This window comes from Bufo gargarizans, chromosome 2 (assembly GCF_014858855.1).
Source record: "Bufo gargarizans isolate SCDJY-AF-19 chromosome 2, ASM1485885v1, whole genome shotgun sequence".
Taxonomy (NCBI): domain Eukaryota; kingdom Metazoa; phylum Chordata; class Amphibia; order Anura; family Bufonidae; genus Bufo; species Bufo gargarizans.
Genome location: NC_058081.1, coordinates 183,449,274 through 183,464,344, shown reverse-complemented (window position 1 = coordinate 183,464,344; position 15,071 = coordinate 183,449,274). Strand labels below are relative to the sequence as shown.

At 41.5% G+C, this 15,071-nt stretch overlaps 1 protein-coding gene across 2 annotated transcripts in view; it reads left to right on the top strand.

The window, feature by feature from the left end:
• Positions 1-14,704, top strand: part of SHF (Src homology 2 domain containing F) — a 281,291-nt gene extending 266,587 nt beyond the window's left edge. For both annotated transcript variants that reach the window (XM_044283320.1, XM_044283319.1), the window contains one exon: positions 13,682-14,704. In XM_044283320.1, coding sequence (XP_044139255.1) covers positions 13,682-13,868 — 187 coding nt within the window. In that variant the 3' untranslated portion in view covers positions 13,869-14,704. The remainder of the gene's footprint in view (positions 1-13,681) is intronic.
• The last annotated feature ends 367 nt before the right edge of the window (positions 14,705-15,071 follow it).

Sequence of the window (15,071 nt, the reverse complement as noted above, 5' to 3'; positions counted from 1 at the left end):
ATGTTCGTCGTCCTCATCGAGGTCTGGACCTGACTACAGTTCGTCGTCGTAACCAACTTGAGTGGGCAAATGCTCACATTCGACAGCATCTGGCACGTTGGAGAGGCGTTCTGTTCACGGATGAGTCCCGTTTTTCACTGTTTAGGGAAGATGTCAGACAGCGTGTGGGTAAGCGATTTGCTGACGTCAACGTTGTGGATCGAGTGACCCATGGTGGCGATGGGGTTATGGTATGGGCAGGCATATGTTATAGACCAGGGATGCTCAACCTGCGGCCCTCCAGCTGTTGTAAAACTACAACTCCCACCATGCCCTGCTGTAGGCTCATGGCTGTAAGCTGTTCGGGTATGCTGGGAGTTGTAGTTTTACAACAGCTGGAGGGCCACATGTTGAGCATGCCTGTTATAGACCATGAACACAGTTGCATTTTATTGATGGTATTTTGAATGCACAGAGATACCGTGACGAGATCCTGAGGCCCATTGTTGTGCCATTCATCCACGACCATCACCTCATGTTGCAGCATGATAATGCACAATCCCATATTGTAAGGATCTGTACACAATTCCCGGAATCTGAAAACATCCCAGTTCTTGCATGGCCAGCATACTCGCCGGACATGTCACCCATTGAGCATGTTTGGGATGCTGTGGATCGGCGTATACGACAGTCCCGGCCAATGTTCTGCAACTTCGCACAGCTATTGAAGAGGAGTGGACCAACATTCCACAAGCCACAATCAACAACCTGATTAACTGTAACGGACATGTGTTGCACTGCATGAGGCAAATGGTGGCCACCCAGTAAGGCAAAACTGTGCACATTAGAGAGTAGCCTTTTATTGTGGACAGTCTAAGGCAATATTCATGCTCTCTGATCAGCACCATGATATACCACACCTGTGAGGTGGGATGGATTATCTCAGCAAAGGAGAAGTCCTTACTAACACAGATTTAAACAGATTTGTGAACAATATTTGAGAGCAATGGGTCTTTTGTGTATGTAGAAAATGTTTCAAATCTTTGAGTTCAGCTCATGCAAAATGGGAGCGTTTTGGTGTCCGTCTGATGAAACTGAGCCAAATTGATCCGTCCTGGCATGCAATGTAGGCCAATGGGGACAGATCCGTTTTCACTGACACAATCTGGCACAATAGAAAACGGATCCGTCCTCCATTGACTTTCAGTAGTGTTCAAGATGGATCCGTCTTGGCTATGTTAAAGATAATACAAACGGATCCGTTCTGAATTTATGCAGACGGTTGTGTTATCTGAACGGATCAGTCTATGACGGATCTCCACAAAACACGAGTGTGAAAGTAGCCTTAGGCGAAAGGTCAGTGCTTGTAAATTAAATTGTTCAGTGCTACTGTTAATCCTTCGAGTTGTAAGAATTGACCATACAGTAGGGATTGTTTAATGTATGTAGGGTGGTAACTATCATATCTCAGTTAGTAGCTGTGCTCTTCCTAAATTCTCTAGTATGAATCACTCCTTCTTTTATCTCTATTTCAACGTCTAGGAACTGTAGGATATTCCCTCCAAACTGTGATATAAAAAAGACATTACAATTGTTATTTAAGTATGTCATAAACTTGGTGAATTCCTCCTCCGACCCTGACCAAACCACAAACATGTCATCAATGTAGCTCAAATATAACTTGATATATTGTACATATGGAATCCTTATATCATAAATCGTGTCATCTTCAAATTCCGCCAGGAACAGATTAGCCCTCAGGCGGAACCATGATCCCCCAAACTGAAAAGCATTATGTTCCAACACAAATAGCAACAATTCCTGAATATGTTTGCTAAATCCCAGATCTGTGCCAGAATCCAGCTATCAATGTCCCATCGCCTATACACCCGCATCAGTAGGGATGCGAGTGTACAGGCTCTGGACATCAATGCTGGCTAATTGGTATCCCTCCTGCCAGTGGAAAGACCGTAAGGTATCCAAAAACTGTGACGTATCCTGCAAATATGAAATCACTCCCTCCAATAGAGGTCTTAATAACCAATCCAAGTACCTGGAAATAAGCTCGGTCAACGAACCTCTCCCCGACACTATCAGGCGACCTGGGCTGGTCCCTATTTTTGGGAATTTTAGGGATCATATACCAATATGCTTTTTTGCGGAAAACTATACAATAATTTATAGGCAAATTGTTCAGAAAAAAAAAACTGACACACTACTCCCTGTCTCAACTTGGTATGCAGTAAGTTTTGGTAGTGTAAAGTTGGATCTTTACTTAGGGTCTCATACGCTTTCAAATCTCCTAATTGACTCCTTGCCTCTGTTTCATAGGCTGACCTGGACCAGAGGATGATATTTTCCCCTTTATCTGCTGGCTTCACCACTACCTCTTTAAGAGAGGTTAACCATTTCAATGCCTTTTTCTCACCTTTATTTAGATTAGAGCCCGCCATTGGATATATTTTGGCCTGTATATCTTCCATAACCATTTTATAAAAAAAAAAAAAAAATCAAGCGGTGAGTCAGGAGGCAAGGGGTGATTCACCGTAGATTTTCTACCCCTAGAAAAGGTATTTCCTTATCCTCCCTATTTGCGACATGGTCAGCAGGTATATCCATCAATTTATATAACAATAACCTGTCCTTATATGAGAATTGTGTGTTCATACTAAACCCTAGTGCGCCTATTTTTACCTTACTTTCCCCTACTGGTCTTGTTTCCAGTGTGCTTCATACCACCTCTTACGCCTCTTCCCCTTCTTCCTCCTTTGGCGTGTAGTTCTCCTAAAGGGGCTACATTCTGAAATGGTATCTTTGTAACCGATGACACATTAGCTTCTTCCCCCATGCTGGAGTCTGAACCAGAGTCCATTGTCCAGTAATCCTAAACCTTATAATTTCCTCTATTCCTGCAAGCTCGCCTCCTTCTGATTTTACGTTTATTTTCTAATCAAAAACATGACCTCAAAATGAAATTTATCGCATTTAGAGGTCTTGATTTGAGGTTGGAAGAGTAATATTTTACTGTACAACCGTTTTTGAACTTGTGATTGCACATCTGACATCCTGGATTTGAATTCCACTTTCACTTTAAATAACTGCTCCTTAAAGCGATTCTGTCACCAGGTTTCACCCCCTCCAGATAAAAATATGGTTATGTTCAGGGAGCTTTAACCATTCCTAATGTGGTCTTATAAATGTAATCTACAGGCTTATTTTGCTAAAAATACGCTATTACTAACCTGTCAGTCATAAAAATAAGGTGCCCAAGGGGATGTAAATGGCTCCAAGCTGCCGCCCTCACCTTCTGCCGTTAGTGCCCAGCGCCGCCTCATAATCTTCTGTGACGCCTCCAGCTCTCCTGCTGTAACATCGCTGTGAAAGCCTCCTGCTCTCCCTCCCTCCCCCCTCCTCCTGCTGTAACATTGCAATGTTACAGCAGCAGGAGGAGGGGGGAGGGAGGGAGAGCAGGAGGCTTTCACAGCGATGTTACAGAGGGAGGAGGGAGGAGGGGGGAGGGAGGAGGGAGAGAGAGCAGGAGGCTTTCACAGCGATGTTACAGAGGGAGGAGGGAGGAGGGAGGCTTTCACAGCGATGGTACAGAGGGAGGAGGGAGACTTTCACAGCGATGTTACAGCAGGAGAGCTGGAGGTGTCACAGAAGACTATGATGCGGCGCTGGGCACGAACGGCAGCTGGTGAGGGTGGCAGCTTGGAGCCATTTACATCCCCTTGGGCACCTTATTTTTATGACTGACAGGTTAGTAATAGCGTATTTTTAGCAAAATGAGCCTACCGATTACATTTATAAGACCACATTAGGAATGGTTAAAGCTCCCTGAACATAACCATATTTTTATCTTAAAGGGGTGAAACCTGGTGACAGAATCCCTTTAATACTTTCATATTCTTTTTCACTCCATGATTTTACCAACTTAGTAAGCTACATTGAATGCTCCAGGTACAGTTGATTCCACTGTGCAACAAATTCAGGATCATCCTGGAATAAATCGCCTTATAAACCCGCAAACCTTGTGGTATGCGGTTACTGGCAATATATGATTGTAAGGAATTCCATGTCCAGAATGTTTTTACCTCTTTTTCTGCCAAAGTAAACAAGCGATTTTCTAAAGATTTCGTTCCCATAACTTGGAGCTTGTCTCTCGTATCACACATGGTGAAAAACTCGTTCACATCCTCTCTCCCCGCTGCCAGGGCTGTAGATCCTTCCATCTGCACATTCATCATCTCTGCAGCCTGAGTATCCATATTGTGGACTTTATAGTAGCTTCCCTTTTTCACAGTGTGCTCTAGTCAAAATCACTCAATTAAAATAACAACCAAGAAGTAGACTGGCACTACTGGGACTGCTTTGCATATGCTGCTGTCAGTGCTTGGATCTCTAATCCCACATACTCCTTAGTGGTGCTCTGTGTCTTTAAAGACAAAAAGAAAGAAAAAGAAAAAAGATTTACTTTTTCTTTCCAGTTTAGTCCTATGGCGGATGCAATGAAGGCCTCTTTAAAGAAGAATTGGCACATAATAGCAAGTGATCCCCAGCTAAAAGAGGTAGCTAATCACCGGTGTCCACTGGTTAGTATTAGATGCAGTAAGAACCTGTGAGATTTGTTAGTGAAGGGTAGGTTTGAGAGACAGTCTGAACAAGGACCTAACTGGCTAAGACATATGATGCTGGAGGGTAATCATCATTGTGGCCAGTGTCGTTTTTGTAGCAATTTATTAAAGGGATCATATGTAAGATTGGGCAATAGTGAATTCTGTTTAAAGGAGTTTTTTACCTGTAAGACTAATTATGTAGTGCATGCTATTATACAATGAGGAACAGAAGTATTTGAACACCCTGCGATTTTGCAAGTTCTCCTACTTAGAAATAATGGAGGTGTCTGAAATTTACATTGTAGGTGCATTCCCACTCTGAGAGACAGAATAAAAAAATTAAAAATCAGGAAATCACATTGTTTGATTTTTAAAGAATTTATTTTTCTTTCACTGCTGAACATAAGTATTTGAACACCTGAGAAAATCAGTGTTAAGGTCAAGCGTTTCCTGTAGTTCTTGACCAGGTTTGCACACACTGCAACAGTGATTTCGGCCCACTCCTCCACACAGATCCTGCCACCCACTAGGGCAGTGCCGCTTTGTCACCGCAGTGTGCTGCACCGTTTTTGTCAGAGTAGGTCCCACTCAAAGAGGCGACCTTGGCGTGGTGAGTGGGCTTATGCCTTTTGATCAAAATGTACACTAATGCCTCTTGTACAGCATGTAGTATAGGGGGCTGTACACTTTTTTATATTGCGCTGAGAAGCAAATGTAATTAGATCTAAACATAGCATTGTGGATGTGCGATCCAGTTCTGTTTTTCTCCACCTTATATACCTCCACACAGATCTCCTCTAGATCTGTCAAGTTTCGGGGCTGTCGCTGAGCAACACAGAGTTTCAGCTCCCTCCAGAGATGTTCTATTGGATTTAGGTCTGGAGACTGGCTAGGTCACTCCAGAACCTTGATATGCTTCTTACGGAGCCACTCCTTGATTATCCTGGCTGTGTGCTTCGGGTCATTGTCATGTTGGAAGACCCAGCCACGACCCACCTTCAATGCTCTGACTGAGGGAAGGAAGTTGTTGCTTAAAATCTCACAATAAATGGCACCAATCATCCTGTCCTTAATACAGTTCAGTTGTCCTGTACCCTTAGCTTAAAAGCACCCCCAAAGCATGATGTTACCATCCCCATGCTTCACAGTAGGGATGGTGTTCTTGGGATGCAACTCATCCTTCTTTTTCCTACAAACACGAGTGACGTTTAGACCAAATAGTTCTTCTTTGGTCTCATCTGACCACATGAAATTCTCCCATGCCTCCTCTGGATCGTCCAGATGGACATTGGCAAACTTCAGACGGGCCTGGACATGTGATGACTTCAACAGGGGAACCTTCCGTGCAATGCATGATTTGAAACCATGACGTGTAGTGTTCTACCGACAGTAACCTTTGAAATTGTGGTCCCAGCTCTCTTCATGTCATTGACCAGCTCCTCCCTTATAGTTCTGGGCTGATTCCTCACCTTTCTTATCATCAGTGATACCCCACAAGGTGAGATCTTGCATGGAGCCCCAGTCCGAGGGAGACTGACAGTCGTCTTTAGCCTCTTACATTTTCTAACAATTGCTCCAACAGTTGATCTATTTTCACCAAGCTTCTTGGCAATTGCCCCGTAGCCCTTTCCAGCCTTGTGGAGATCCACAATTTTGTCTCTGGTGTCTTTTGACATCTCTTTGGTCTTGCCCATGGTAGTAGTTGGCGTCTGACTGTGGGGTGGACAGGTGTCTTTAAAGAGCTCAGACTGGTTCTACTAAGTTAGATTAATGAGTGGAGTAGAGGTGGACTTTAAAGGCAAGTAACCGGTCTTTGAAAGCCAGAATTCTTGCTGTTTCTCTGGTGTTCAAATACTTATGTTCAGCAGTGCAAGACAAATACATTCTTTAAAAATCATACAGAGTGGGAATGCACCTACAATGCGAATTTCAAACCCCTCCATGATTTCTAAGTGGGAGAACTTTCAAAATCGCAGGGTGTTCAAATACTTCTGTTCCTCACTGTGTGCACATGTGGTTTATACTATATAGGGAAAACAATCAGGGCGATGCAGGTTCGCTTTGGCGAGCATATACGCTCACTCAGAACTAAGGTGGGAGCACCGAGATTGATCGACCACATGTGCAAGCAACACCGAGGAGATATTGGCCAAATGCGGTTCTGTGGTTTATTCCGTTTACAACAGGTAACAAAACAAGGAGACAGAGAAAAAATACTATTGCAAAAGGACGCAGAAATTATCAGAAAACCTGGGGTGTTGAGCCCTCTAGGGCTAAACGACAGGAATGGCCTTAGTGTGCTTTTATGAAATATCTTCTGAGGGAGCGCAATACTTTGAGGTTTGGGTGAAATTCCCGGTCTCTCAGGTACATATTCTTATCCTTGTTTTTATTGCTATGATTTGTATCATGTGCTGTATAATGTGGTTCATTAGGTGCCTTTAAGGGGCATGCGACAGTTTGTGTGGGAAGGCCAGACGAAGTGCAGGTATGCACGAAATGGCTGTCACATAGATGTTCATGTCCATGTTTATGTAACCCGCAACAAGCAATAAAGCAAGAAGATTTTTACTCCCGGGTGAGTGCCGTATTATGCTCTACTACACATTGTATATGGATTCTTAAAAGACACAGAGCACCACGAAGGAGTATGTGGGATTAGAGATCCAGGCACTGACAGTAGCATATGCAAAGCAGTCCCAGTAGTGCCAGTCTGCTTCAAAAGTTGTTATACCAAGCACATTAGCTTGAGGATCCCACCAACTAGTGGAGTAGAAGACATATGCTAGTAGAAAATGCTAATGCCAAGGACCATGTCTATAGATCTGATGTTCATGAAGTGCAATGTTTTTCTGAGACATTAAGCATATATTGCCAAGTTTAATCTGGCTCCTAGGCAAGGTTCCCATCTTTCGGTGTGGCAGATACTTTATAGAGAAAAAATATCATGCCTTCAAAGAGACAAAACTGCAGAGATTGTGGCTCACAGCACAACTCTTTTTCATCCCTTGGAAGACAAAGACAAAGAAAATGGATTTGAAGTGGCACCAGAGTCACTTCATAAGTACTGTTCAGTTTATATCCAATTGATTAAACACCAGATGTAGGGAAGCTAGATAAATCTTCCCCTGCTCTTAAATAAATATGTCTTCAGTTGACAAAGCAGCAAGACAGAAAGATATAGGTGAGCTTTTTGCCATAAATCTTTTTGTGTATTGAGCTGTCAGGGTTTCTTTAAAGACCTTGATAGTAGAACACAGCAGATTTATCTGGCATACTCTTTTCTAAGCAATGTCTGCACACATTTATACAATTATCTAAGTAGTAAAAGGTTTACAATGTATTATTTTAGATCCCGGAATAATGTGTTTTTTTTTTGTTCTTTTTTTTTTGCGTAAGCTAAGTGTTAGGCATGTAGGATAACTTATACATTTTAATTTAAATATCCCTGCTCCTCATCTGGCTAGTGTCGGATTCTCTAAAGGAACAGTGGGGTAAATTGATCAGTGCAAAAGCGGCAGTTTTCTTGAATTGAATATAATAGCGTTGCTTTGGAACAACATAAAAATGGAGCACAACATTACAGTCAATCACCAGCACTGTTTCTTATTTGAAATAAAATATTGCTTTCCAATTGAAAATGTGTTGGTAGGCTATGGCCGGTGAGATGAATACAGTGCTTGCTGTATAGAAAATTAATGTTGATGAAACTCTCAGAATCATTGCCCTGCTAAAGCATGACAGCTGAAATAATATAAAGGGGTTGGCTCATCTCGGACATTGATGGCATATCACTAGGGTATGCCATCAGTGTCAGATAGGTGTGGGTCCTACATCTGAGACCCTCTTCTGTCTTCAGAGTGGGTCCCCGAAGTGAACAGAAAGCAGCCATCAATGGGCGGGCACCCACCATTTTCCTACTATGGGAACCCCAAAAATACTTAAGCCCTGGCTCAGCGACTTCTGGCAGTCACATAGTGGTGAATGGAGAGGTGGCTGCATGAAATATATAATCAATCTCTTCTTGTCTACATTCACTGCTATAGGACTTCTGAAAACAGACATGTGTGCTCGCTCAGCTATGTTTGGAACTCCTAAAGCGATGCCATACATGCGCTGTGTACTCTTCTTCACCTTGGGGGCCCCCGTTCTGGAGACAGGTTTGGGTCCCAACACTAAGGCTGCTCCTATCTAGTATTGATGGCATATCCTAGCGATATCAACACAGTCCAAAATAGAGCCACACCTATCAATAGGTCTACAAGAGGAGCTCCACTCACCACTCTGTCCTAGTTATAGGCCATGAATGTCCCCCTTTAACCTAGCCATCCCCTTTAACCCCTTCCTGACCAGTGCTTCACATGTACGGCGCTGGCCAGGACTTTAAAGATGGCACCTGATTGCAGAATTTTATACCTTCAGATGCCATGATCAAACCTCATCTGTACAAGCAAAATATATTTGAAAAATAGACACTTCTTCATGTATAGAGCTTCATCTTTTAAATAATTGTTTTATTTTTTCCTTAAATATTTTTTAGCAGGTAAAAAAAGTCTAAAATCAACTTTGTAAGTGTACTTAGTGTGGTAGCACATTTCATTTATTTGTCATAGCAAGGTTTTTAACATTTAATTATACTGCTGTGTATTCACATAATTATTCCTGCTAGAAGGGAATGAGTTAATTAAATTGTAATGCTCTCACAGTGCAGAGATATATATGCTCCATCTCTTCTTGTCCTCTCCAACACTTCCTTGCTGCTCCCAGAAGAGCCATTCATCCAGCAGATGGTCTGAAAGCCAGGACAGTGCTCTCCAGATAACCTGCCTGAGCGTAATTAGAAATGGCAGTGTTTCTGGAAAAGTATACCTTGGACTACTTAATATATTTTGGTATCACTGTAACCTTCTATGTATATCTATTATAATAAATGTATCCGAATGTTAATTTGTGTTTTACTACTTTCTGCATTAAACGCCAGAAAAATGAGTCGGTCCCATCCCATATATCCGCAGCACATTCTTATCTTAAAATCATGCTATATGTTTCCAAATGCTTAACCAAAATTAACGGTTTTCTAGTATAAACAGTACACTCACGTTGTTGGTATCATGTCCCTCAGAGGTAAAGGAGTTGCATGAAATGGAATGAGAAAAAAATGGTTTGGGTAAAACAGTGCTACTATGGTCTGATTTGGATGGTATTGAGTTAAATTCATTCCTCATTAGGCTCTCTTGCCATAACTGATCGTGTACAGACCAGTGGGATTATCTCTTATTGCCACAAAATGTTGAAGTTGCAGATTGCTTACACGCTACTAGCACAGGTTCCTACATGTTGCAAGTGAAGATGGCAGCTAGTCTCTAGCTTGTAAATTACTGGCAGATATCATCTCTGTCTTTGACAGTTTAGTCCATAAACCTGACTATAATTTGGATAAGGCATCCATGACTGATAAAGGGAAACACTAAAGACCCCTTAGCACCTGACAATGCATAAGCAATGATTAGGAATAAACCGTTTGTTCCCAATTGTTGCCTTATCATGAGCGTAGGTCATAGCTGTATTTACACACAGCAATCATTTACTCTGTATAGGGAAGAGTGATCACTACTGCAGTCGCTCATCCCCGTAGAGAATTATTGTTTGCTGGTTACACAGAATGATCTGCTGAAGCAATGGATGATCTAGTGTGCCACAGCAAAGATGCGATCACCCAGTGAAAGAGCATTTGCTCATTTATAGGGTGATTGGTGGCGCATTTACACAGGGCAGTGTAGTTGAATGTTGTTTATTGATCACAATAAAAACTAAGTTTTATCACTCAATAGACCAAATTAGCAGTCCAACTGACTTAAGGTCCCTTTATATGGGACAATTCAGCAGGCGATTGTCAGGAAGGAAGCGTTCCTTTCCATCAAGCGCCTGCTCATCAGTGAAGGAGACTGCTGCGTTCACATGCGGCTATCTCCTTCACAATATGGGGTGGAGCGATCGCCAATGTCATCACTCTTCCCCATACAGACTCGTGGTTTGCTGGCAGCGGAGCGTGTTTAGACAGCACAATCCGCTGCTTACAAACGATGATTTAGGTGCCTACACAAAAGCTCCAATTACCTTTACACTGCAAGATAATCACTAATGAGCATTCAAAGGAACGCTTATTAGTGATTATCTGGTGGGTTGTCTGCCCTTAATACAGAGACATTGCCCCCAACAGATGTGGTTTGGAGAACAATATATCCAAAAGTAAAAAATACTGGCAAATAAGACTCGTCTTTGGTTACATTTTTCTGTATTGGTCGGTTGAACTGTAAACTTAGTCTGTTGAGTTGTCAAACGTTGTTTTTTTGTGATTATATAGCATCTGGATGGTGCTGATATTACTAGCTCCAGTTGTAAGAAATAAATGTACAGTTTTTACATATTTCCTGTATTAGTACGTTATCTATTGCTCTCTGATAGCAGCCACCATTTTAGGCAGAGAGTGGCTGACCATAGTGCTCCAGAGGGACTGAACTGAAGACATCCTGATGCATCCTGAACGGAATGTTCTCCATTCAGAATGCATTAGGATAAAACTGATCAGTTCTTTTCCGGTATAGAGCCCCTAGGACGGAACTCAATACCGGAAAAGAAAAACGCTAGTGTGAAAGTACCCTTAATGAGATCAGTCACATGAAGCCCTAGATTTTATTACTGCTATATTCACCACCATATCTATAAACTTTAGGTTCTTAGTGCACAATTTGATCAAACTGTGAGAGTCTACCATCCACCACTACACATCCTCATTCAGATGGATCCTTGTACTACATATGGATACCTGTATAATAGATTTATCTCTATCTCTTGGGTCTAAACCTACAAAAATTAGCTCAGGATAGGTAGGAACCAACTTTATTTATTGCTGATTGAAAACTGGTTTGGATAGGTTGGAGAAATGCGTGACCAAGTAGTCATCACCCCCACGTGTACAATGTAAAAGACATTAGGCATCATTCACAGGTCTGTATCAGTGATGAAATCTGTGACAAGATGGTAGAATAAAGTTGGAAACAGCACAATGTCTCTTAACAATGGATGTAGAAATTCAACAGGTCATGTGCCAATGGATCCTGACCAGCCATATGTTAAATATAAAGAGGCATAGAATTCCAGCATCTCCTCCAAACAGATTAATTTATTAATTTACCACATTGTACACAAAATATGTAATAATGGTCGGTAGGTAGAAAGAATATGCAGCGGCACTCACCGGTAGCGTTCAATCAGCTTTATTCAGCCACGATAAGACAGGGGGTGGACAAGTCAAACACGCAGTGACAGCGGCGGCCGTTTCGCGCTAATTGCGCTTCATCAGGAAGCACAGCCTGATGAAGCGCAATTAGCGCGAAACGGCCGCCGCTGTCACTGCGTGTTTGACTTGTCCACCCCCTGTCTTATCGTGGCTGAATAAAGCTGATTGAACGCTACCGGTGAGTGCCGCTGCATATTCTTTCTACCTACCGACCATTATTACATCCTACTCACTGTTTGCAGCAGTGCACCGCCGAGCGCTCCTCTCCTCGCTGGCCCTGGAACGATTGTGATTGCCTTGCACTGACTGTGTGCTTGTTTGACTGTGCCGCCCCCCGCTCTTCTTCGTGTGGACAAAATATGTAATGTTTGGGCTATTGCCTAGTTTTTTTCAAGCATCATATAAATTTATAAAACACTCAGTTATAACACAAAGAGATGTTTCCCCCATATACAATATACCACTTACAAACAGTAAATTAATTGTGTGTGCTGTCAACCTTTTCTTCCCTTCCCCCCCCCCCCCCCTTCCTTACAGTCTCTTTTACAGTTTTGCTTGTGTAATATGGCCCCTCAGAGGGAAGTTCCACCTGTAGGTCTCATATTTGTCCTGGTTTTCAGTAAATGCGGGACAGTTACAGACAGGAGAGGGAAGTTAAGTGGCTATAGAGGCATTTTTATTCACAATGATACATTTCAATTTTTATATGCACTATTCATTTATGGAATGCACCAGTCTACAGAATAGCTGATAGGGTTATACAGTGAAAGATCCTTTGGCAAAATGCTAATCTCCCTCTACTGGTCATCAAAACACCCTTCATTGTTCTACTGTCTCCCTTCCTCCTACTGCCATGATTTAAATGTTAAAGGTAACCTGTCACATTGAACATGGCAGCATGCTATACAGGTGAAACTCGAAAAATTTGAATATTGTGCAAAGATTATTTATTTCAGTAATGCAACTTAAAAGGTGAAACCAATATATAAGACTCATTACATGCAAAGCGAGATATTTTAAGCCTTTAGTTGTTATAATTTGTATCATTATGGCTTATAGCTTTTGAAACCCCAAAGTCTCAATTTTGAGGTACCCTTTGCTCCGGGTGTATGGATTAGTTAGCTGACTAGAGTGTGACACTTTGAGCCTAGAATATGGAACCTTTTCACAAAATTCAAATTGTAAGCTGCATTTTATTCTAATTTTTCGAGTTTCGCCTGTAGAGCAGGAGGAGCGGAGCAGATTGATATATCGTTTTATGGGAAAAGATTCAGTATAACTTCAGTAATTTATTCATTTAAATACTTGTTCTTTCTAGGTGGTTGACAGCTATCTCTATATACACAGTCATAGAGGGAAGGCTGTAAATCACTGATAGGGCCACCTGCCCAGAATGAGCAGAAATGTAAGTGAATAAATTACAAGTTGTGCTGAATCTTTTCCCATAAAACTATATATCAATCTACTCAGCTCCTCCTGCTCTGTAACATGCTGCTGACAGATTACACCACATTTAAATAATAATAATAGCAATGACTTTAATTTTCTGAGTCTGGATACTGAACCATATAAAAAAAATTGTTTCTGATCTTGGAGTAATGGATTAAGGAAGACCTGTTAGTGTAATTGTGTACATATGAGTATATTGGCTTGACAGGGCAAATACCACAATTTGAAGTCATTGATAAGCTGATCACTTAAAATGAATCACTTAATAAAATACTACTACTGATGTGTAATATATTCTATACCATTTTACAATAATAATGTTGTTTTATCCCTACAGGAGCAGCCAAGGATTCATGCACATGAAGCTCTCACGTACCAAAGAAAACCAATATGTCCTGGGACAGAACAGTCCACCTTTTGACAGCGTACCAGAAATAATCCACTACTATACCAGCCGCAAGTTACCAATTAAAGGCGCTGAACACATGTCACTGCTTTACCCTGTTGCAATACGGACATTGTAACAGCAAGCATTAGGATGTTTAGAAGATTGTCAAGAGAGGACCCATCAACGACATGTGGATTTTTATTAGTCTCACCCAAACATTGACAGAAATTACCATCACCAACACAACAAAATGGGAAAAAAAAAATCCAACCTTGATTTTATAGATTTTAATTTTCTTCTCATAGTTGTAGTGAATGGAGCTAGAGGACATAGAAACTTTTGCGTCGGTACTTTCTTAGTGGATAATATATAGTATAAGCAATACTGGCTGGTTTTTGCTTACTTTATATCACCAAACTGCCAAGAATTAATGAAACAATAGTCCAGCTAAATGGACACCAACCTGTTCTTATATGTAAGGAGGTCCTGGACTGTAATGACCTGAATGTTGCAATACGTCTATATACAATATTAAATGCTTGTTATTTAAAATAAAACAAAATGCATTTCCCAGTATTTCTCTCTACAACAAAGTTATCAGTTTGGGAATTTGAATCCTGTCTGCAGTGTGTGCGAGTGTGTGTAACAATATTTCATCAGCAATACTGTATAATGTTGTCAAGGTGTGAAGAGGCCAAGTAAATGGAGCAGATTATAGAACCCTCATCCATTTCTGTTGGACAAAAAGAAGGCAATAACAACATATAGGTTTATTTTTGTACATAAGGCCTCCATTGAGAGTCACATCCTTATGCCTTATTCACACGTCAGTGTTTTGATCAGTGGTTTCATCAGTAGGGTTAAGCAAACCCGAACTGCAAAGTTTGGGTTCGTACTGAACTTTGCAAGTTTGGGTACCCGTACCCGAACCCAGACTTTTTCACTGAAGTTTGGTGTTCAGGTAATTTTATAATTTTTCATTACAACGGAAAATAGTAGCATTCTTAAGACAGAATGCTAAATAAAAATGGCCATTGAAGGTTAAAAATAATTTTAAAAAAAAACTCACCTCATCCACTTGATCGCGTAGCCAGTATCCTCTTCTTTCTTCTTTCTGCAGGACCTGCAAAAGGACCTGCGATAACATCACCGCTCTCGCCTCGTGGTGAGCACGGTGACATTATCGCAGGTTCGGCTGAATGAAGATAGAAGGACCTGTGATGATGTCACTGCGTTCACCACGTGGTGAGCGCGGTGATGTCATTGCAGGTCCTGCAGAAAGATGATGATACCGGCTGCGCAATCAAGAGAATGAGTTGAGTTTTTTAAAATTATTTTT